The sequence below is a fragment of the Lissotriton helveticus genome, chromosome 12, assembly GCF_964261635.1.
Source record: "Lissotriton helveticus chromosome 12, aLisHel1.1, whole genome shotgun sequence".
Taxonomy (NCBI): domain Eukaryota; kingdom Metazoa; phylum Chordata; class Amphibia; order Caudata; family Salamandridae; genus Lissotriton; species Lissotriton helveticus.
In genome coordinates this window covers 26,751,343-26,771,621 of record NC_136073.1, presented here as the reverse complement: position 1 = coordinate 26,771,621, position 20,279 = coordinate 26,751,343, and the positions used below count along the sequence as shown (strand labels likewise).

General features: G+C 47.0%; 1 protein-coding gene across 1 annotated transcript in view; it reads left to right on the top strand.

Moving 5' to 3' along the window:
- Positions 1-20,279, top strand: part of LOC144798519 (thialysine N-epsilon-acetyltransferase-like) — a 127,335-nt gene that overhangs the window by 45,201 nt on the left and 61,855 nt on the right. Inside the window, exon 2 of the mRNA XM_078669442.1 lies at positions 10,779-10,830. Coding sequence (XP_078525568.1) covers positions 10,779-10,830 — 52 coding nt within the window. The remainder of the gene's footprint in view (positions 1-10,778; positions 10,831-20,279) is intronic.

Here is a 20,279-nt window from a genome sequence, read left to right as displayed (position 1 = left end):
CCAGGAGTGACTGGGCTTTTTGTGGAAAGACCTAAGGACTTGGTTCTGGCCTGCGAGTCCTTAAAACACTCCAGCGCACTGTCGACTTTATCGCCAAACAGGCGAGTCCAATCAAAGGGCATGTCCATGAGTGAGCTCTGGACATCTGGCGAGAACCCGGTAGATCTCAACCAGGCGTGGCGACGAAGCGCCACAGTAGTAGAAATTGCTCTGCCTAGTGAGTCCGCGGTGTCCAAACCACACCGAATGGCGAACTCAGCCGCATCTTTACCCTCGGTAACAGCTTGGGACATCACAGCCTGGATCTCTTCAGGACACTGAGGCAACACCTGTCCAACTGTATCCCATATCGCGTGGGAATTGCGGCCCGATAGGCATGCAGTGTTCACCAACCACAGCCCTAAGCTGGCCGAAGAGAACAACCGCTTGCTGAACTGCTCCAGCATCTTAGAGTCCTTATCTGGCGGAGCCGTGGGAAAGGCACTCTGGGACGTTGAAGCTTGGATGACCAGGCTCTCAGGCATAGGATGAGTGGTCAGAAAGGCAGGGTCACCCGGTGCCGGGCGATGACGCCTGACGACTTTCTTATCCAAAGGGGCCCCTGTGGCTGGCCGCGACCAAGTGACCAGTAAGACGTCAGTGAGGGCGTCATTAAATGGCAGCAGGGGCTCAGATGAAGTGGATGATGTCTGGAGCACCTCAGTGAGGAGATTAGTTTTTAGGGTCACCGTAGGGAGGTCAAGGTTGAGGACCTCAGCTGCCCGACGGAGCACCACTGTGTAAGAAGCGCCCTTCTCCATGGTAGGCGGAGGAGAGGCAAACCCAGGGTCAGAGGAGACATCAAGGCCGCCGGCCTCCTCTAACTTGTTCCCCCAGTCCTGCTCAGAGTCACACTGACGTGCAAGAGGGTCCTTGGACCCCTCCCAGTCATCCTCCACCTCCGCCATATGTGGGCTAGACCGCGGCGGCGGGGCAGTGGTCGGGGAAGGAACAAACGGCATCGTGAACGGCGTCGTGAACGGGGCCGGACGGGGCCGAACCGGCACCGCGTCCCACTGCGGATCCCAGGTAGGAACAAAATTGTCCTGGAACCTTGCAGGGGCGGAACCAATGGCATCCACTGCTGTGCCGGAGGCGGAGCCGAGGGTGGCGCTGGGGCCAGAGCCAGCGGCGCAGGATCCTGCATCGCCGGGGCTGGAGCCGCTGGCGGCGACAACGGCCTGACAGGATCCTGACATGGGACCGCTGGGCCCGAGGGCGCCTCTGTGGTAGCCCGAGGCCTAAACAGGTGGTCCATGGTAGCAAGAAATTCTTGCACCTGTGCGGGAGTTGCCGTTGGACCCGGATAAGGTGGGTAGGCCGCGGGACTCTGGGGCTCCGAAGGAGACGCAGGGGCAGAACCCCTGTCCCCCTCGTCTGCATCCGGGGACTGATGGGGGGGATGTCCGAGAGTGACAACGCTTCTTCAGCTTCTTTTTGTGTCGTCTCTTACCCAAATCCGAGGGTGAAGACTTGGAGCCAGAGGAGCAATGATGGTGGCCCCGCAAGCATTCTCTGCAACGGCCCCTGGACCGGGAACGACGCTGGGAGGAGTGCCGGACCTCAAGCAGCTTCCGGCACTGCTCCCTCAAGGCCTTCGGGGCCATGGCCCGACAGTCCAAACAGGACTAAGAGTTGTGGTTGTTCTCCAGGTAGTAGAGACAGACGTCGTGGGGGTCTGCCACCGACATATTGCGACGGCAGGCCCCGCAAGACTTAAAACCAGGCATCCCTACCTGCACCAGAGTAGATTCAAAATTACAGGAGACAAAAGTCTCAAAAAGATAGTCAAAAAGTGACTAAGGTACGCGCTGTAACCGGATTACTGGCGCGGAAAAAGAAAGAACTGATGTCAGCGCGCATGGGTGGCGCCTAAGTAGTCTCCGTGACTTCATCTCGGCGCATACGACACCAGCGACGGACGCCGAGCCGCACGACACCACCTACTGACATGCAGAGGTACTGCTAGCGAAAACTTTCCGGATCCAGTCTGATGCCTGGGGATATTCTAAGGTAAGGAATCTATCACTAACATGTCTCTTTCAGATAGGGGCGCTCCTTGGGTGTTGCTGTGAGTGTTCCCACACACCCACAGCTTCTGCCACATTTCCAGATTTACTAGAAATCGTAAACCTGGAAATGCGTAAGAATGCTATGCCTCCCCATGGGAGGCGTAGGGAGGCACAATGAAGAGATATGTTTTCATTTCTCCTTGTTTTTTTCCTCTTTCTATGCGTGCTGCATTCTGCAGCACAAATAGAACGAAGAAATCACCTCTTTTGAATGTTTATGTGCAGGAAGGTGATCCTTCCTGCACATAAACAATCATTTTAAAAAATGACGTGTTTCTACTTTCAAAACGCCATTTCATATTGTTTTGTTCAGGAAGGAACACCTTCCGCCACATAAACAATCATTCCCTTCAACGCAGGCTCCCTTGCACTATGGTGCAAGGGTGCCTGCGTCGGCGCATGGCCGCAAATTGTGCACCAGCAAAGAGAAGAGCAAAGGGATCTGTCATATCTTTGCAGATATAACGCATCCCTGTGCTTCGGAATTAATGTAGTGTGGTGCAGCCAAATGGCTTGCAGCACCGCGCTGAGTTAATTCCTTGTAAATGAGGTCCTATGTATCCAATCGCAGATGAGGATAGAGTTAAGCTAAAGATGCTCTGAGTTGTGCTACAAATAGAGAGGCCCTAAGCTGCCTGCAGCTTTCACCTGTCAAAACCGGTCAAAAATGTTTTCATTTACATTTTTTTTTTAAATTATTTGATCCGATTTGGTGCATCTTTGGTAGCGTCATAGTTCATCCATACGGGCTGGCCGCCCCGGCTGGGAAGAACTCTTTTTATCTCCTGTTTAGTTAAGTGCCTTTTAGAACATGAGTCTTTTAGGTTAGGTTAAGGGACAGGTCCCTTTCGAATGTGAACTCAAGCACATTCATACCAGTTAGGGCTTTTTGAGCCTCATTGGTGATGTGCTGAGTGATTCCCATTGCATAGAAAGCTCACGTCCCAGGTCCGGGCATATAACTCCAACATTGCACAAAAAGTGATGAGTGGAAGGCGTATTCAATCTCAGCCACCGGCAATCATTCCAGTCCATTATTAACCAATCTGTGCAGTTACAGACAGAGGCTAGTGATATGAAAATCAGAGGTAGCCCTACCCCAAACGGGGCAGTCCAACCCAAGATGCTAGGCCTGACCCCCTACTGAACTAAAACATAAGCAACCTCAGACAGGTTTCAGCCTTGTTGGCCTCATCACTGTTGTGCAGCCTGATTTCCATTGCACATTGAGCAAGGGACCCAACCTCAGACAGGATTCAACCTTGTTGGGCTTCATCAGTGAGATGCAGCTTGATTTAAGCGGCACAGCGAGCAAGGGACCCAACCGCAGACATGTCTCATCCTTGTTGGCCTCATCAGTGATGTGCAGCTTGATTTACATGACACAGCGAGCAAGGGACCCAACCGCAGACAGGTCTCATCCTTGTTGGCCTCATCAGTGACGTGCAGCTTGATTTACACGACACAGCGAGCAAGGGACCCAACCGCAGACAGGTCTCATCCTTGTTGGCCTCATCAGTGACGTGCAGCTTGATTTACACGAAACAGCGAGCAAGAGACCCAACCCCAGACAAGTTTCAGCTTTGTTGGGCCTCATCAGTGACGTGCAGCTTGATTTACACGAAACAGCGAGCAAGAGACCCAACCCCAGACAAGTTTCAGCCTTGTTGGGCCTCATCAGTGACGTGCAGCTTGATTTACATGACACAGCGAGCAAGAGACCCAACCCCAGACCAGTTTCAGCCTTGTTTGGCCTCATCAGTGACGTGCAGCTTGATTTACATGACACAGCGAGCAAGAGACCCAACCCCAGGCAAGTTTCAGCTTTGTTGGGCCTCATCAGTGACGTGCAGCTTGATTTACACGAAACAGCGAGCAAGAGACCCAACCCCAGGCAAGTTTCAGCCTTGTTGGGCCTCATCAGTGACGTGCAGCTTGATTTACATGACACAGCGAGCAAGAGACCCAACCCCAGACAGGTTTCAGCCTTGTTGGGCCTCATCAGTGACGTGCAGCTTGATTTACTCAGCTTTGCAAGCTCGTGCCACTTTTCGGCATACTCATCTTCCTTAGAGAGATTCTCAAGGACATCATAAAAAGTGATGGTTGGAATGGTGGAATTGGCCTCAGTCACTGGTAATCTCTCTGGCCCACATTTCATTCCTCCATTTTTAGCCCACCTGTGCCATTACAGATAGGGAGAACCATATGCAAATCACACACGGCCCAACCATAAATGGATCAGTCCAGCTGAAACTGCCAGGGTAGGTCCCCTCTAAATGGCAGGAAGCAGTCACAGACTGGTTTTGCCCTGTTGGGCCTCAACAGTAAGGTGTAGTTTAAGTCCCATCCATGGCTCCATATCTGTTGCTTGAACAAGTAATACCTTAAAAAACAAGAGACAAAAAGCGTTTGGCAAAACAGGAATAGTTTGTTTAAGTAAATAGAACGCCCGGGAGAACAGTTACAGGCACAGGGTCTGAGGACTGCCTCAATTTTCAATCAACCTGTGGGTTCTTAAAACAGTTCATCATAGACAATAAAATGCTTCTGGCGATCCTTGTATGGTGAGGAATGTAAGTCGCTGCCTTTGGAGTCATAAACTAATTGTCTAATGTATAATACAGGTGGGTCTCGACCTTGCATAGACACAGTGCGACTAGTGGGTAACGTGTCCAGATGTTCCAGATGTATGTGCGTTATAGAGGCCAATCTACCTTGACCATTGTAGTCTTGCTGCACCTATCTCTGGGATTAAACTAAGGTTTCCTGTCCATGTGTTTTGTCTGGCAGCTACGTGCCACCCCACCTGTGACCTATCAATCAATAATCTTAGCCCTAGGTCTCAGTGTTTGCCTAACTATGTATTTGCGAGTTGGGGGTTGATGTGGAGTTTACAACGGGCAATATCGTTAACCAAGACGCAATTTCGTTCAGATAAATGAATGTATAGTTTTTCATATCTGCATCAACTTCTTCCATATTTACACTTTAATTCTGTTCAAATTACAACTTCCAACTTTGGAGCCTCAGAAGTATTTTTAAACTAGCAGATGCCCACAACTGTCTTCATTGTATGTCTCCATGAGTGTATTTCTCCTCTGACCAGGCTTGTGCGCTATGGGTGGCAGTCCTCTAGCTTAAAAAACTCTCAGCCATGTGGTACATACTTCTGATCAGACAAGCACAATGTTTCTGGGTCAGCCAACAGGTGACCAGAATTGAAGTCAGCTAGAAACAGGATGACAGGGGTCGAGGCATCCAAAGGTATAAGTCTGAGGGTCTCACAATCCGACCTCTCACAATCTTAGCGCCAGGAAACTTATGGTGTCAGTGCGCTTTACAAATTCAGGTTAACATAACATAACATAACATAACATAACATCCTCGCATTTCTTTCCACCCACTGCACTTTCCATCACTGTCAAGGCAGCTGACGAAGGACCACCCGTCCATCTTGCAGCAGGAAGCTCAGGCCTTTTTGGCCAAAGACGCAATAGAGAGGTTTCCAGCATCAGCAGCAGGAGCTGGGTGTTCCTCCAGCTACTTCCTGGTGCAGAAGAAGGACAGAGGTCTTCGTCCTATTTTAGACCTTTGCCCCTCCAATGCCTTCTTGCATGAGGATACATTCAAGAGACTCACACTAGCCCAGGTCCTGTCTGTCCTAAACCCTGGAGACTGGATGGTGTCTTTTTCCTGCAATACACTTATTTCTATATCCCCATTCAGGAGGGCAGCCCCACAGGCACTTCCTGTGGTTGACAGTCAGCCAGGTGCATTTTTAGTTTGCATTGCTCCCTTTCAGCCTCATGGCCACAGCACACCTTCGGAGGTTGGGGTACCAATCTTCTCCTACCCCGACGACTGGCTGTTAAAGGCGGACTTGCCCCAGGCAGTCATCAGCCACCTGCAGATGACATCAAACCTGTTCATATCGTTGGGATTCACAATCAACATACCAAAGTCCTTCACAGATACTCACTTTCATCAGAGCCATTTAGGATACTGTATAGTTTCGTGCCTTTCTCCCAGTGCGGAAAGTCCACAACATTTGGGCTATGATCCTGAAGTTTCAGACTCTGTCCTGGACCTCAGTACGGATGACTCTGAGGCCGCTGGGGTTTTGTACCTCCTGCGTGCTGCTGCTGAAGTAGCTGGCATATGAGGGCTCCGCAGTGGGACCTGGAGCCCCAGACAGCACAGCATCAGGGGAATCTGTCTGATTGTTGGAGGAGACTGCAAAAGATCTGCAGTGGTGGCTGCTGGACAGCTATTGGTTCAGTGGGAGACCCCTCTCCTTACTCTTCCCAGAATTGACATGGCTCACAGATGCATCACTTCTGGGTTAAGGAGGCTATCTGGGAGTGGTGGAGAGCAGAGGCAGCGCAAGCTCGATTAGCTTGGTGTTGAAGGCCTGCCTGCCCACATCAGAGGAAGACTGATGCAGGAGCTCACAGACAACACTACCATGTGGTACCGCAACAGACAGTGCGGGGTTGAGTCTTGGGTCCTGTGTCAGGATGCTCTACACCTCTATAAGTGCAGTTTCTCTGGTGGAGAACCATTTGGCAGAATCTCTGTATGCAGAGGCAGACAAACTCAACTGCTGCCTACTTAGAAGGCCACAAATGGCAGTTACACCCGGAAGTGGGGCAGGGTGTCCCCCATGAGTGGGGAGGATCCTGGTTCAATTCTTTCCCAACAATTAAAGGTGTACAATTTTAGCATTTTCACGTGTTGGGGTTACCAAGACGCTCTCTCATAGACGGCAATGACTGACCAAGCCAGCCTAAAGCCTCCAGATTGGACAAAAAGATTGTGGTACCCAGAACTCCAGGGCATGAGCATCTGTCCTGTGATGAAGCTGTCACTTCGGAGAGATCCTTTGTTGTAGCAGCTGGGCTGAGTCCTGCACCTGGGTTGCACAACCTGCATCTTCATGCTTGGAGATTGAGTGGCAGCAGTTGACCTAATTTGACCTTGCTCCCGAGATTGTTGATGTCATCTCGGTGGCGAAGCGTCCCTCTAAAAAATCAATGTATGCCACTCGTTAGGACACAATTGTGATTTTGTATGGCACCTGCCACATTGGCCCACTACAAGCTTAGCTGTCTGAAGTTGTGTCATTTTTTTTGTCCCAGACCCAGTAAGGACTTGCTTTGGGCACTGTTAAAGGCTATTTGTTGGCTCTTTCTGCTTTTTTCGATTGCCGAATCAGCCTTCTTATTTAAATCATCTGTTGTGATGAGATTTTTGAAATCACTTGCAACACTTGTTGCCTCGAACACCCTCTGTATTGCCACTGTGACACTTGAACTTAGTTCTCACTGTGTTGATATGCATCTCTTTTAAGCCACTGCACAGTTTTCCTTCAAGTCTTCTGATGTTGATAACTTCCTTTCTCAATGCCATCACTTTAGCTGCGTGTTAGCGAGCTGCTGGCGCTTTCTGTCAACCAACGTTAAACGACATTCTTCACAGAGAAGTTGGTGTTTAGGGCCCGTGGTTCCCTTCTGCCTAAAGTGGTCACGCCATTTCATTTCAGGCAGACTATCACACTTCTGACATTCTTTGCCCTGTCTCATTTCTCTAAGGAGGAAGAGGGACCCTATGCGTTGATACCTAAAAGGGCACTAAGCGATTATAAACATCGCAACAAAGACCATTGGGTAGACAAACAGCTCTTTGTGGGGTTCTCTGGGGCAAAGAAGGGAAAGGCAGTGCAGAAAAGGACCATCTCCAGATGGATTGTTCTCTCTATAACTCTATGTGGAGTGGTGTGGCTCACTGGTTAGAGGCGGCAGACCCGGAAGCAGAGAACGGCCCGGGACCAGGGTTCAATTCCCGACGCGGCAGGGTCGTGGACCAGGGTCAGCAGACTCGACAATTCTCGCCTCGGTGCCTACTCTAACCAGGGATCACACTCGGCAACTCTGGGCATTAAGCTTGCCTCATCTCTACAACGACGCCGGGGATGCCTGGTTTCACCTTGGAGATACCCAGAAGGGACCATCTCACAGGGAAAGCCAGGACGGGTTCCTCAGCGCCGGGACGCTTACGGGCAGCTGTGTGCTTTACAAGTCCCACACACACACACACATATAACGATCTGCTATGCACCGGTAAATGATGAAGTAAACTCCAGAAGGCATATAGGCTCATTCCGCCAGAGCTAATGATCCTACCACTGCACTAGCGTGTGGCGTACCTGTTTTGTGTATTTGTCACACAGCCTTGTGGGCATCAGTTAATACATTCATGAAACACTACTGCCTCAACAGCCAGGTTCGTCGAGGGGTGCATTTTCCTCACTCGAACCTGCAGGACTTTTTGATCTGAGATAGTTCACAGACCCACCACCTGGGGAGGTGCTGATTTGGAACCTATTCACAGGGTGAGGAATCTGCAGTTAGAAGTATCCATCAGAAGAACAAGTTACTTACCCTGGGGAACGATCTTTGTGGTGGATACTCAATCTAAAGTCAGATTCCCCACGGACCCTCCCGCCTCCCAATTCGGTGTACTGGACTCTTTTCCATATAAAAAAGTCCCAAACTAAAAATCTCTACACTACTCTTGCCAATCAGTTAATGGGTTCTGTGTCTAAGGGATCGGACAGCCTAAGAAAGTAACTGAGGTTGGCGCGCATGGGTGGCGCTTATATGTAATGTAAAATTTTATTTATATAGCGCAGCAATCGCTCCAATGGAGCATCTAGGCGCTACCTCCGGCAAATTACCAGATGACAAAGTGACTCAGAGTTGGACCAAATACAAAGGCAAGCATCAAACTAGAGTTCTGGCCATGCTATCTTGCAGTTTAAATATCCAAGTTTTTAATTCTTTACGGAACTCTGTTTCTTTATCTAGAGTTCTCAGGGCAGGAGGCAGAGTATTCCAAGCCTTTGCACCCAGTACTGCCAGGGACTTTCCTCCACGGGTTTTTAAACGAAACCTAGGAACCACCAGAGTATTGGAATTTGATGATCGTAGGCTTCTGGTTGGGCAGTATCTCTTGAATTTTTTCTGTAGATACAGTGGTCCTGTTTTGTGCATTGCTCGAAATGTTATAATCAAAACCTTGAACAGGATCCTTTTTACAACGGGAAGCCAGTGAAGAGCTTTTAATGCCCCTGAGGCTGACGATCTTTTTGGCCATTTTAGCACCAATCTGGCAGCCGCGCTTTGCACTAGCTGCAGCCTGTAAGTTACTTCTTTATTTGTGCCAGCATACAAACTGTTGCAATAATCTAAGCGCGACGTTACCAACGCTACTGCAACAGTTTTCCTCGCCTCCAAAGGGAGTATATCAAAGAATTTCCTCAGGCTTTTGATTAAGCCAAAGCACATTCCTGCCACTTTTATTGCCTGCTGCTTGAAGGCAAGATTGTAATCAAACGTGACCCCCAGGTTCCTAGCAACTATGGTTGTATGAGGCGGTATTTCTGCCCTTTCTGGCCACCATTGCCTGGGAATAAAGTCATTATTTGGGCCTAGCGGAATGATCTCTGTTTTTCCTGTATTACATTTTAGGTGGTTCTTCCGCATCCAATCGAAGGTGGCAGTTAAACATTCCTTGAATGTTTCTTCCCATGATTGGTTGTCCCTATCCGTAACCAGTATTAACTGCGTATCATCGGCATATGCTACTACCTCTATGCCAAAGGATGATATTAGTTTAATCAGAGGCGCAGTATAGACATTGAATAATGTCGGGCTAAGGCTGGACCCCTGGGGTACTCCCATCTTCTGATGTGTTTCCGTGGAGGTAAATTCCCCCAGGGTTACCACCTGTCTCCTGTCCCTTAGGTAGTTTTCCAACCACTCAAGAACCGTCCCCTTCACGCCCGATGTTTTTAGCCGATCTAATAGGATGGCATGGGAGACCGTGTCGAAGGCCGCCGACAGGTCTAATAAAATCAGGACGGCCTTCTTTCCTTGGTCTAGGGCAGTACGAATGGTATCTGTCGTGTACAGTAGAGCCGATTCTGTTGAATGCTGGGCTCTAAACCCCGCCTGATTGGGATGGCATATCTCATTGACTTCTAAGAACATGGTCAGCTGTTTGTTAACCAGTGATTCAGCGATCTTACATGTGGCTCCACTCGGCAGAACAACGTCAGCACGGAGCCACACAACACCACCTATTAGTGTGCAGTAGCACTGCTTTAGTTTGCAGATCCAGTGTGATGTCTGGGGGATATTCACAAAGTGAGGAATCTGCGGTTAGATAGAGTATTCACCAGAAAGATAGTTACCTAAGGTAAGAAACTTGTGCATCTCAACCCCAGAACCCTTGCGCCCGTGGTCTAGATCAACTTTTATGGAATGTTTATATTGTTGAACAATTCAGGTGCAGAACTTGTGGGTCTCTCCTTGTTTTCACTTTTATATTATATTTTTTCATTATCCATAAGGGGACTGGTCCACAGTGAAGGAATATAGAACTGCTATGATAAATAAGTCAACTCCATGAGATATTCTTCTAGCTCACCAGATATTGTCAGCCAGTAAAACGTCTTGAAACAAGTGCAGCGGTGGCTGGGTGATTAGTTCTCAATCATTGGCAGTGACACTGGGACAGCTGTGTTCAGGAATGCCAGCAATTACATTTGGAGATGAATGCCCAATGCCCTAAAATACAATTTTTGTTTCTTCTTCCTTTCAGGAGTTGGCCGAATACGAAAAAGCTTCAGACCACATCAAAATGACAGAAGAAAGTGAGTACATTATTTTTAATTTGGGCATGTAGGGATATCAAGGAAAGTGTTACTTTCATGTGTTACCTTCTTTACTCCTACCTTGTTGGCTCACTCCAGTGCCAAACCTGTGGGTTTGTGAGTAACCTCGATTGCATATTGTAGTGCTGTGGGCACCGCAACTTGGGCATATCCATTAATGCCTGAGCTTAAGATGGCCACCCCGGGCACTGAATCGGCAAATCAACTAATCTACACAGGTAACTCGACATTGATCTAAAAAAAAAGAATTCAACTGCACTGCCCACTCACCTTCAGCTTGACCCATTGATCGTTTATTGAAATGTTATGGGCCCCCCAACTCGGGCAGAACCATCAATGCCTGAACTTAAGATGGCCGCCACTGGTGCAGAATCAGCAAATTGACCAAATTACACAGGTAACTCAGCATTGATCTAAAGAAACAACTGTGCTGCCAACTCACCTTCAGCCCCCTTCCCTTGATCATAATTCAGTGGTGCTTTTACTATTTGGCAATGATCTCGGTGAGCCCTGGGATAGACGCCTGACCTCAAAATGGCGCCCGCTGTGAGGCGGCCTCAGGAGGCTCAGCCGTGCACCCTGGGGGCTCCCCCATGCACAATGCAGATTTGCTTTCTCTACTCTTGGCAGGGACTATTCGGTGGAGGGCATAGGGGAGTTACTGTTCACCTTCCTGCAGCTCTCTGTGATTTCGTCCTTGTCCTCCAGAGAAAGATTGAGTCCCACTGAGTTCGTCCTTGTCCTCCAGAGAAATATTAAGTCCAACTGCTTCGGCCCCACGCCTCTCGGCACCAGCTTGGCATCCGGGCCGTCTGTAGTCTCTCACGAGTAGGGCTTCATCGTGGTGGAGACCTATCCACCTCATCTACGCTTACACATAGGCCCGGTCCTGACGTGCCTGACTTTAAAATGGCGGCCTCCGCTGCCCTTGTTTCTCCGGCAGCTACTATGATAGACCCCAGTTCCTTCTCTGATACCAAGCTGGACTACACCAAGCGCCGCTATCTCCGCCTACACATTTTTTTCAGCAGCAATGTCATCCAGCGGGGATGTTTCCCTGAGCGTGGAGTCCAGCAGGTTGGCCTCTCCTCTATCCTCTATTGGGGACTTGGTATTCCATGTTTGTCTATTTATATGTAACTAATATACCTACTCAAAATTGATTATTCCTGTCTTCCCTACCGCGGAAACCTGAGCAACATGGCTGATGCCCGGTGGAGCTGATAGATGGCTGAAGAGGAGATTGGCCCCGGTACACCCCCCTTGACCTTCATCTACACAGCCGGACATTGGGCATAGTTCACCTTGTCTCCCCGTTGTGTCTCAACTCCCTCTCTGGCTTGTTCCTATGCCCTCCCCACCTCCTTCGTCTTTTACTTCTATCCTCGTAGCCTATACATCTATTCTAAACTGTTTTTGAGACCTGAGCAACTTGGCTGATGCCCGTTGGAGTTGCTAGACAACTAATGAGGAGATTGGCCCTGGTTTCCCCCTCTACAGTCACCTACCCAGCCGGATATTGGACACAGTTCTTCCTCGTCTTCCTGCTACGGCTCCTTCCTCCCCTCTTTCCTATAAATCTTCTCAACCTCGTTGTTTGTTTACTGTACATTATTACGCTATTGCAGCTGATGCAATTTGTAACGCAATGTTCCCCTGTTATAGCGCTCTGATACCTACGGGTCTAGCCAGCGCTTTATAATCCTTTTGATGTACCTTCTAATGCAATGTTCCCCTGGTTATGTGCTCTGATACCTCTGGGTCTAGATAGCGCTATATAACCATCACAAATCAAATAAATTAAAAACTGTTTTTTCCTGAACGCTGAGACCTGAGCAACATGGCTGATGACCAGTGAAGCTGCTTGACAGCTATTGAGGAGATTGGCCCTGGTTTCCCCCTTGATCGTCACCTACCCAGCAGAACATTGGGCATTGTTCCTCCTCGACTCCCCGCTATTACTCCTTCCTCCCCTACCTCTTACGATTTATTGAAACATTGTTTATGTGTACTGTACCTTACTATGCTCTTGTAGCTGATGTAACTTGTAACGCAACAATCCTAAATGTAAAGCGCTCTGATACCCTCTTGGGTCAAGTTTGCTCTATTGAAAACTTTATAAATAAATAAGTGTAGTTTATAAAGAGGTTTTATTGGAGCATCCACACGCCCAGAGCCAGGCAGTACAAATGACCAGAGCCCTCCATAGAACTTAGAACATAAGTTGAGCATAAACATCATGGCACCAATAACAGTAAAAGATAATAGCCCACACGTTAGACTGATCACTGCAATGCACCTAGGCTGCAATAGAACACTTGACTATTAACATTCTAAACCTATAGTCCAACTATGTACACTACTGCACTGGGAGAACCATATTGAGGGTTCTGACGTACACCGTGATTACCACTGATGTCCTGAGGTCTGACTGACTTAGGACAACGATACATGGGCAACAAGTACAGCCCTCTAGTATATGACACTCAGCGTCGCGAGGCATGCAGTCCAAGGATTACTCAGGGAAGTGGTGTGTGGTTAGAGGATCAGCACTCAACAATGTGCCCAGTACCCTCTCAATAATGCTGATTCCAGCCAATGCTTTTACCATCACCTAATACTACACAAGGATATGGAAGCTCAGTTTTCAAGGATGCCACTTATATGCTATTATCTAGGACTTAAGAAAATATGCAGACCAGATGGAAATCTAGACAGGTGCCGCTTGTGGTAGGCGAGATAGGCAGCTTTCTGCAACTTCAAGGACACAAGGGTCAGCCCCTGTAATGTGCCTTATTGTTGGTTTACCACAAATCTAGGGGCATATTATCAAGGGGGTCGATAGGCACTTTTCGCCGGTTTAGCGGCCGTTTTCGGCCACTAAGCGGCGAAAATTCTATCGGCCCATTATCAAGCTGTCGCTAACAGCAGTTAGCGACAGCTTGAAGGCGATAGCAAGCGGTTTGGGGCCCGCTTTGCATGTCAGTGATATTTATCGCTAATGACATGCAAAGTGGGCGTACCCAAACCGTTAGCGACTGAAAGCAGTCGAAAATGTCGCTATCGCCTATTCACAAGGCTGGCGTAGCGATGGAAATATTCCCGCTATCGCCAAAAACTAACGCCTGCTCTGACCAGTTCTTAGCCATGTTATCCAATGGGAGGTGGATAACATGGCTAAGAGCATTTCGTCGCTAATGCGAGAATATCGCTATATTCTCAGCGATATTCACGCATTTCGCCGCTATCGCTGGAAATTTTAGCACAATGGAGAAAAACGTTGCTAATAGCATGTTTTCTCCGCTAAAATATTCAGCGATAGGCAGCGATAAAAAAAAAGTCGCTAGGCGCATTTAGCGATAAATTTCGCTAGTTGTTGGTAATATGCCCCCTAGTTTGTTGTGGTCTTGCATTGTGAGGGAGCTGGGTTCTCTTGCTGTTGCAGCAGCAAGGACCTCCTCAGACGCGAGGCTGCAGCCTATGGTCAGTACATGGCAGCTCCGCCTGAGCCCCACCATCTCCAGGACACATCCGGTCTTCAAGACAAGCTGTGGAACAGCATGGGAATGGCCACAGTGCTTCTCAGACCCAGGGAAATACCCCATCAAAAATAGGGGCACAGCCACACGGAGAAGTTTGAAGGGGAACTTTAACTAGAGCGGATTCTAGAGCCCGCTCAGAGGAATACCTGGGCATTATGATTGGTTGCTGGATCCTCGACATCGCTGCAGCAGTCTGGCAGCTTCTCAGGGCACTCTGGCACAGTTGTTAGCACATGATGGATTCTTGTAGAGGTGCATCTTGCCAGGCCATGCTGGACCTGTTTCTGGGTTTCTCTCATTGTTGCCATTTTGGTCTTTATCCAGTGACCACGTCACTCACTCAGGCCTGATGGGAGGCACACTAGAGCAGCAGAATCCACCACAGACTTTTCTATAATGCTAGGTGCAATTAATTACACCAAGATGATTTGCTTCGTCCACTTCCTCTGAGCAGTTTCTCTTTTGCCAGTTACGGCTCGGACTATCCTCAAGGCAGATCGGTTCATGTACGGGTACTTCCAGTAAACCTCTTTCCCCTGGCCAGGCAGAATCCTCGTCCAAGGAGATTCACTGCAGCAGATTGCATCATCTACAGCAGATTGCTGTAAATTCGCCTAAGGTGATGTCCTGTGTCCTTTGGGGAGCTGGCTGTCAAGGACATCAGAAATGTTAAAGTATGTAATCACTACAGCCTTGGATCTCAGAATAATTTCCCAAAGCGCTGTAGGGTATTGCATACACTGGCCAGTAAGTAGCTTGGGAACCATGACTGGCAGTTATTTATTAGGCCTTCTCGTATACTCCTTCCTTATAATAGTTTTGTGGATGCCACATATGCTATCTTCAAACCAATTCAAAATGGCTCCTTCACTTTCTTATAGAGCCGACATAGTCGTTGTCTCCAGTTGACGGCATAGAGTAAGTGGTGATGTGGGGTTCTTCACTGCGAGGAACGCAGATGGGCACAAAGAGGAGAGAAGGCTTCACACCTATATTGTGATGGAGTAACTCTTCCGGCGGGCTCTAAATTTAGGCGCTTAGGCAGATGGATCATCTAATCATCGCTTTATGAGCTCATCAAGAATGACCAGCACTTCAGGAGAGGGCATCAAGGGTGTAGTACTTGCAGGATGGTTGTGGTGAATCCCATGTAGTTTTCCTATGGATCTTCCATGCCTGCAACTGACATCACCCACCTTGGCACTGATGAAATGTGGACTGACATTTCATAGGAGATGTTCCCCAGAAGGAGTAACAATGAGAGGCACAGTGGGAAAGCTTTTAACAATGAAAGTACTAGCAGTAGCCTTGCCCACTTGAGTGCCACAGTATGTAATAAAAAGTTAACCAGAGAAGGGCAGATCACGGGTCCTCTCCAAATACACCTGTAATAATTGTTTGCATCACCTCCTCTGCCAAAGAAGCATATGGAGACAGAAGACCAGCACCGTATACTTCTCATTAAATGAACTTAAAAATAATAATGAATAATAGTAGTGTCTAGAACTAGATGCAACAAAGGTCTCTCTAAATGTTCTCTTGATTACCAGAGGAAAGAGCGACTTCTCCTACCAACCTCGATGCCACCCTGCACCGTAATATGCACATGAATGGTGCCAATGGACTCCCTAAGAGGGTCTCCGTTAGGAGGAACAAACCACAAAGGGCAGAATGAAACTACTTTACCAATCCATGCGTTCGTGATTGCAAGCAACAACATTTATCAATTGAAAACATTAGTGAAAAAGGAAAAAGAAGGAAAACGAGGGAGAGAAAAGAAAGCAGAAACCCATGTACAAATAATTACACATTTGGAAAAAGATTTTTTATTAGATTTGTTAAATACTTAAACATGTAAGACAATGGCGCTTTAAGACAGTACACTAGCAACAAAAAATAAATAGACTATACAATGTGTAACCTTTCAGGTGGCTGAGGGAAGGAATTATACAAGCATAGGAGTTCAGGACAAACTGAACCACACAAAGTAAAACAATGAGTCCTTCAGTTACGGCCACATGTATGCATCGATGACGTTTCGACCATTGTGAAAATAAACGGTCATCATCAGGACAAAGTAATAATAAACTGAAGATCCAAGGAATTTGAGTAAAACGTCTATTCCTTTAGGGAATCCAGCCCGAAACGATTTCGTAATTACGTTGGATACACCAAGATTGTTTTTGTTTGAAGCGGAATGGAATTAATTAAAAGATTGGCAAAAAGATTTACAGCAGGTAATCACCTTAGTCAGTAATCATAGACCTATGACTGTATGTGGTTAATTTATACATCACAGCCAAGGATTACATGGAATTGGTATTCAATATGCTTCACTCATACCTGTCGGGCTCTTAGTGGCCCCTACGTCTTGCTGGAATCTTGGAAGCTTGATTCAGGTATTTAGGGCTGCCCCAGTTGTTTGTAATCACCAGATGTAAGCTAGTATGGCTGTTGAGGAGTGTACCCCGAAACTAGTCCCAGGATGCTTGTTTCCAGTCCAGGGAGGATCTGGCTTGACAGTTCGGGCTGGACTGTTTCCATGGGGAACAGGGTCAAGACTGATTTGCATATGGCTGGATCTAAACTGAAATGGCATGGCGTGCAAAAAAACGAATGATTTAACCCAGATCTGTGAGTCGGAGGATTGATTGATTCATTTAGCATTCCGGCCATCATCTGTTTTTTTTGCATATGTAGAAAAGCAAGTCACTCATACCATCCTGAAATAAGGTTCAGCAACAACCAAGCATAAGATCCTCCAAGAGAGAGAATCCTAAAGACTCTTGCTACAGGAAATGAGACCAAAAAATAATGGACACAAAAGTAACTGGGTAAACGATAAATGGGAGGAAAAATCAGGAAACAAATGTTTTGCAATGCATCCTTCTCTTGCCAGGAAATGATATCACAGGAAAAGAGGTTGGCAAAATATTTGATTGGATGGGCATATAGATATGGCTTCTTAGACCTACTCTTACAGGAGATTGGTGTTTCTCTGGAATGGTAGATGAAGGAAGAAGAACCCCATGTTTTGACATCCCTCGTACCTATGCACTTTGCCAACTACTTCCTGCACCCACTGCTCCGCAGCTCTTGCAGTACACCCATCTAAGCGCCCGGGACTGCAAAGACACCGACAGAAAGGTGAAGCAACGGGGAAACCTTCCACCTTATGATGGGAAACGGCCACTACAACGCGGCCGTTTCCACGAATACATTAACCACGCATGCATTACAACGCATGCGTGGTTACCACGAAAGCCTTTACCACGCAAACCTTTACTACGAGGTATGTAGTAAAGGCATATGTGGCAAAGGTTCAAATTAAAAAAGAGGGGCTTGGGAAAAAACCTCACCTGAAATCACGTCAGAATGTGCAGGAAATCGCGTAGTTTAAGAGGAAACAGAAAGAAACTTCTGCTTCCTCTTAACGACGTACGACATCACCTCAGAAGAATTCGAGGAAAAGGTTATGCGTTGAAATACCATTCCGTTGTAACGCATGCGTGGTAAAGGCATGCGTTGCAACGGAATGCGTTGTAAGAACATACAACCCCTTATAATGGACGCATGAATGAAGATGCACAGTGTCCTCCTTGCATGACGCAAGACAAGAGGAGCAAGTCCTCTTCTGAGATGTAACAGTATGCCCCTTTTTGAAGCTTCAGGCTTATCATGGTGCTGCTGGAAAAAATAACACACCAACAAGGGGACATTTACTGGATAAGTATCTTCCCAAGAGTGTCCACTAGATGGATAATCCTTTGAATGTATGAAGCAAAAATACACCCATGAAAAATGTGTGACTCAGGGATTTCTTGAACCATATATCCACCTTGAACAATGACAGGTGGTGTTTTGGAAGGTAAAAAATGAAAGGAATTCAAAATATATGTGTTTAGCTGTTAGTGTGAAAGACAGGATTTACTCTGCAAGGCAATTTCAGCTAAAAAGCTACCGGATTAAACTGAAGAGTGACAAAAAATAAACTAAAATATTGTGGTTGAAACATAACTGGCAACTAGTGCACAAGAAGAACTCTGAAAGCGAGACAAACCTTAAAACTGCGAACAAACGAAGACTCTGATCTTGACATACCTGCTTTTTCTTTCACCTTCGTTTGTTTTCTGTAGAGGAATCATATCATCACTTGCTGCTGAAACTAGAGGATTAATCCAAGGTGAACAAGGGGAACCATTGGATGAAAACATGCAGACAAAAATATTGCAAAATCTTAGTAGACCTATGAGTTGCGTTGTTATAAGAAACATCAGCTACTTCAAATAGGACATCCAGCTATCTTGAATGGGATTACAGTAACACTGAAAATAATTTTTCAAACTTTGATTGGGTTGTTCTGTCTGCCCATTGTTCTGGGAGTGATAGCTAGAAGAAAGGTGTGTTTGTTTTTCAAGACATTGCAAAGAGCCTTCCAAAACTGATATTGATTTCCTCTGTCACTAATAATTATATGTGGTAAATCATGAAGACGGAAAATGTTTATCAAAAAGAATTGAGGTATTTCTTCAGGTATTGGTAGCTTATGAAAAGGGAAAGTAAAGAGCATTTTTTGAAAAGGTTTTGAATGTTTGCTGTGGTTCAGAAGCTACTGCTAAATGCTTCAAATATTCAAACGTTTAGGAATGCAAATCCCTACTTTAAGCACAAGTGTGCTGTGAGTGTGAGGGAGTGTCTATCTAGCGTCCTTGGAAGGGTTTGCACAGCCTTTACAGGGCGGATACTGAAGGGTTGGGTTGGAGAAAACAGGACAAACAACATTTCCCGAACACACTTGCAAGTCACAGGTGATTTACAGCCTGATTCATCAAAGACCCGTTTTGCGAGTCGCTATTACAGACTCGCAAAACGGTATTCATGTAGGAATTGCAAAAAGAATTGCGATTCCTACACATTCCTTATTTGCGATTAGCAAATTGCTAATCGCAAATAACTCCCCATTCATTCCTATGGGCCAAAAGGCCCATAGGAATGAATGGGGAGTATTCCTTATTTGCGATTAGCAATTAGCTAATCGCAAATAAGATAGCGATTTAAAGGGTGCCAGGGGTGTCTAAAGGACACCCTGTAGCACCCCTTAAATGCAAATTGAAACAGGTGTTGCGCACACACATGTCCAAAGGACATGTGTGTGTGCAACATGCAACTTAGAAAAATGCTTTTAAAAGCATTTTTCTAAGTTTTCGCTATTTACCACGAGGTTTGACCTTGCGGTAAATAGCGGGCCGAAATTGCGAATTCGCAATTTTTAAATGGATGATGAATTGCTTTTAAGGAATCTCAAATAGAGATTCCTTAAATGTAATTCCTCGCAAAATAGCGAAATCGCTATTACCGATTTTTGCATTTGGGATGATGAATCCCAAATGCAAAAATAGCGCTCGCAAAGGGCCAGATTCTCAGAATCTGGCCCTTTGCGAGCCGATTTCGGCTTGATGATTCAGGCTGTTAGTCTATGAGAGCGGGGGAAGTTCTGGTAAACACGACAGTGGAAGCTAAGGCCGTGAACTAGTCCGCTAATCTACCTGTGTAATCCCTTCCAGGTTAGGAAATCCACCATTCATAGTCAAATTTGGTAAGAGGTAAACAGGTAGACTGCCTAGTCAGCTAAACTCACTTAACAAAAGAGTTATAGAGAGCAGACTCCTCATATCAGCCGCTTTCAACAATTAGTCGTTGAAGCAGCGTGGAATGACGGCTCCTCAGCGGCACCTTTTATCAGGGTTTGCACAAGTACTCGATGCATGAGCCCTCGTGGTTAAAACACCTACTGCCCATAACTGCCCTTACCAACCTTTGTAAATTAAAGCTCAGCAAAGAGAACAAAGGGGCATATTATCAACAAACGACGTTAACATTACCGCC